The sequence below is a fragment of the Camellia sinensis genome, chromosome 4 (genome assembly GCF_055761805.1).
Source record: "Camellia sinensis isolate YWXY chromosome 4, ASM5576180v1, whole genome shotgun sequence".
Taxonomy (NCBI): Eukaryota; Viridiplantae; Streptophyta; class Magnoliopsida; order Ericales; family Theaceae; genus Camellia; species Camellia sinensis.
In genome coordinates this window covers 5,458,868-5,463,078 of record NC_138964.1, presented here as the reverse complement: position 1 = coordinate 5,463,078, position 4,211 = coordinate 5,458,868, and the positions used below count along the sequence as shown (strand labels likewise).

The following is a 4,211-nucleotide window of genomic DNA, read 5'->3' as shown; positions in this document are numbered from 1 at the left end:
GTTGACGCAATTGTCCGCAGATTTGACCGGTTATATTCCTCGGCTGACCTTTTCTCGTTGAAAGTAGCTCGGTTGGCTCTTCGTCTTTTCAACCCGTCGCTTCAGTCCTGCCAAAGCCATAAATGGTGACACGTGGCGGTCTGCCATTGGTCATCGGGCAGCCAACCCGCCGTTTTTGCCAGAATTTGAATTTGGGCGGTCTCTAACGCCTATACAAACTTGCCCCCCCAGTTCCATTTTTCCTCTACTGCTGCATCCATCTCTGTCGATTCTCAGACCCAAACTGGACTGCCATCCTGCCATTCTTCGTGTTTGGGAAGAACACCTTCGGCCCTTCACAGGTAAGATGTCCAATCTCTCTTATGTTGCTATTTACTCTTATTTTGCACACATTAGGACCCGAAAACATAGCTTTTAGGGCTTAGACCATAGAAAACGTCCTAAACCTCCCACTGTTCTTGGTGTTCTTCGTCTTCCTGAAGAACATCGAAGAACTGGGGTGAACCGGGCTCTGGGCCTTCTTTTGATCCGAAAAGTTAGCCAAACCGGGCAAACAACGTGTTTGTTCCAATCATGGCAAAAGCCGAGATAACCAAAGGGCTTGGTCGCTTAACCGGGCTAACATCAGGTCTGCTTGGGCGACCGAGCTCCTTAATCAGACAACCGAGGTAGTTTGGCCCCCTTACCGACCGAGCTGAAGTCTAGCTCTCTTAGCGAAACCACACACTTACACTTACCATCCTTTTCTTGCAGAGTCCAAGGGGACCCCTGTCATTCCTGAACCTCTCAGGACCGAGCTGCAGCAATTTATCACCGTGCCCAACCCATCAACCGGGCTATAGTAAGTCGGCCACAAATGGGGAAGTTCCGCTTCCTTGTGGATACTCCGGCCGCGCTAGCCGCTTTCAGAGAGGACTACGGCGTCCCGGCCGACGTCCATCTCGAGCTGGCCGAAGAAGAGACCACGCCTTGGGGTAGGGAGGAATGCCCCTTCACCGTGCTATCCATCGTTGAAGGGGGTCTTCGTTTCCCACTCAACCCTCTCATAACCGAGTTCCTCCGCCGAACCGGGCTGGCACCCACACAGGTGTCCACCAACACATACAGAATAATCAACGGCGTACACGAATTGAACCAACGGCTGGGCGCCAATTTAGGCCTAGCCGAGATATTAAGGCAATACACTATGGGCCACACCGGTGACGGCCTGGCTTACTACTTGAAAATAAGACCGGGCAAGGAAAAAATCGTAACCGGCACCCCGGACAAAGATATGCACGATGATGATTTCTTCTGGGTGTCCGGCAACTACGAAACAGCCGAGGTGCCGGGCTGGTTCATAAGCAAGGACTTTGGTTCTTCATGTAAGCCACTCAAACTTGCTCGGTTAACTTTATTCTTTAGTTTTACTAACCGGTTTCCTTGTTTCTTTTACAGCTATCCAGGCCTTGCAAGCCAACTACCAATTCCCCAACGTCGAGGCAATTCGGGCCGTGCTTAGGTACCGTCACCGAGACTGCAACGAATTGCTCGGCTACACACCGACTTACAGATATTCTGCTCCGCGCCGGAGTAGAGTAACTGACTTCCTCAGAGCTCCTTCGCCACCTCCCGATCCAACACTACCAGACGTCCCATTAATCCGGTTAACTGACGAGCAAGAAATGGCCAAAAGATCTCGGATCAAAAACCTTCTAACCGCGACCTCAGCCGAGATACCGAGCGTCACCACCCGTTCCCCGGCTGCCGGTCAATCGAGTGCAGCCGTCGTAGCTCTTGCTTCTCCGGCTCCAGCTGCCGTGCAATCCGCCAGAGAAGCGCGCCGGGCTGGAAAAAGGCCAAGGGCAGATCCCTCCGCCGAGCTCGTCACCGAGCTGACAACCGAGCATCCTGCTGAAACTCCTGCTCCCGTGCCCGCTTGGCGTCCTCAGCTGAAGCACCGGGGACAGGACATCCCGGCGACTGCATCGATCAAGGCAGACAAAGAACATTTGCTTGCCTTCGATCTCTCCAAAGCATTTCTCCTACCGGGAGACGTGGTAGGCAGTGACCACGTCCCTGACACCCGGCTGGTAAAATCTTCTGTGAAGTCGATGGCCAGGGTAAGTCGGCGTTCTTTTTAACATTTCACAGGTGTTTGCTCGGTCCTTCTTGCTCGGTCCCCTTTCTGATGTACTTTGCTTCTTTTTGCAGGCCATTCAAAAACAACATTTGGTCCTAGAGCGCATCCACCGGCTTAGGCAGAAAGCCAACGACACTGCGAGCCATGTTGAAAGCCTCCAAGCCGAGCTCGGCCGGGCTAAAGCTTCTCTCGAAATGGCCAACCATGACAATAATAGACTGCTCGGTCAGCTGGGCGCAGCCGAGAAAAAACAAAGTGAGCTTCAGGCCGAGGTTGACGCTTTGAAGAAGGCGAAGAAAAAGGCTTGCCGGGCTGCCAACAAGGCCGGGTTCAACGAGGCCGAGGAGAGCTATAAGAAGCAGGTGTTTGCAACACAAGACATCTACTTCAAGGCCGGTTGGAAGTCTGCCTGTGAACACCTCGGCCAGGGCTCTGACACCGACGTTTTTGCCAATCCTCCCAAAGCTTCACTACCGGTCTACCTCGTGCCATATGCAAATGATGTATTTACTGCGCTTCAAGCGGAGGCCGAGGAAGGACTTGAAGATGGAGAGGATGACACAGATTCTGAGGAAGAAGAGGCCGAGGTGCCTGAACAGCCCGGCAACGATGAGCCCGGCGCTCAAGAAGCAAGCCAAGCTGTTGACCTTGATGCTGATGCTGCCGAGGATGAGTTCGCCAATCTTTCCCCCTTAGTTTAGGTTTCTTTTCTTTGTATTTTTGCTTTCAATACACTTGATGTAACCGGGCTTTGTCCCCACCTTTTGTAATGAATTTCTTTATCAATGAAAAATTTTGAATTTTCGCCAAGTGTTTGCCCGGTAGTAATTAATTCCGTCTTCAGCAAACTATCTCGGTACGACTTATCATTTGAACACTTGGTCGACCGGAGTCCATAACATGGTCGACGCAGTTGAGCATAACAAAACAAATTCACGCACCGAAATATCCATCTCGGTTGTTGCTAAGTTTGGACAAGATACCATGTTGGACAAGACGCCAACTCTTCCAACCGGAGTACTTCATCTCGGTTGGGAATCCAAAGTTGGATAAAACACTGACTCTTCCAACCGGAATACATCATCTCGGTTGGGATTCTAAGTTGGACAAAACACCAACTCCTCCAACCGGAGCAAATCATCTCGGTTGGGGATCCTAAGTTGGACAAAACACCAACCCTTCCAACCGGAGCAAATCATCTCGGTTGGGGATCCTAAGTTGGACAAAACACCAACCCTTCCAACCGGAGCAAATCATCTCGGTTGGGGATCCTAAGTTGGACAAAACACCAACTCCTCCAACCGGAGCAAATCATCTCGGTTGGGGATCCTAAGTTGGACAAAACACCAACTCCTCCAACCGGAGCAAATCATCTCGGTTGGGGATCCTAAGTTGGACAAAACACCAACTCCTCCAACCGGAGCAAATCATCTCGGTTGGGGATCCTAAGTTGGACAAAACACCAACTCCTCCAACCGGAGCAAATCATCTCGGTTGGGAATCCTAAGTTGGACAAAACACCAACTCCTCCAACCGGAGCAAATCATCTCGGTTGGGAATCCTAAGTTGGACAAAACACCAACTATTCCAACCGGAGCAAATCATCTCGGTTTTAAACATTAAAAGAACAATCCGAGTGCTAATGCAAAATGACTTCTATAGTTTGACAAAAAGAATTACATTCTGCTTTGCAAGCCAAAAAATTGCTTTACAAAAAAGAGGAAAGTAAAAAGCTTAAAAATAATACAATTTCAAGTTGGCCGCATTCCATGGCCGGGGTATGGCTCTTCCCTCTAGATCCTCCAAGTGGTAAGCCCCCTTGCCCGCCAGACCAGTGATCTTGTAAGGTCCTTCCCAATTTGCCCCTAGTTTGCCTTCTCCTGGCACCAGGGTGTTGCCCATAATTTTCCTCAAAACCCAATCCCCAACTTTGAACGGTCTGGGGTGCACTGTCCTGTTATACTTCTTGGAGAGCTCTTGTTGGTAAGCGGCAACATGGATGAGGGCTTTCTCCCGGCGCTCTTCCGCTAAGTCCAACTCCAAGGCAATAGCCTCGGCATTTAGCTCGGGCTCAAAACTCTCAGTTCTG

At 50.6% G+C, this 4,211-nt stretch overlaps 1 protein-coding gene across 1 annotated transcript; it reads left to right on the top strand.

Annotated features, from left to right (window-relative positions):
- The first annotated feature begins 573 nt into the window (after positions 1-573).
- On the top strand, positions 574-2,932 carry LOC145823243 (uncharacterized). The gene is made up of 3 exons (XM_082922828.1): positions 574-628; positions 1,711-2,102; positions 2,194-2,932. Exons 1-3 carry the CDS (start codon positions 574-576, stop codon positions 2,821-2,823), a joined length of 1,077 nt encoding a protein of 358 aa, XP_082778954.1. The 3' UTR covers positions 2,824-2,932.
- The last annotated feature ends 1,279 nt before the right edge of the window (positions 2,933-4,211 follow it).

Excerpts from the sequence above, each read along its gene's own strand:
- LOC145823243 (XM_082922828.1), top strand. The coding sequence starts at position 574 with ATGGCAAAAGCCGAGATAACCAAAGGGCTTGGTCGCTTAACCGGGCTA. Across the intron at positions 629-1,710 it reads CTTAACCGGGCTAACATCAG|CCGAGATACCGAGCGTCACC; the intron begins GTCTGCTTGGGC and ends CCGCGACCTCAG. Across the intron at positions 2,103-2,193 it reads CTGTGAAGTCGATGGCCAGG|GCCATTCAAAAACAACATTT; the intron begins GTAAGTCGGCGT and ends TTCTTTTTGCAG.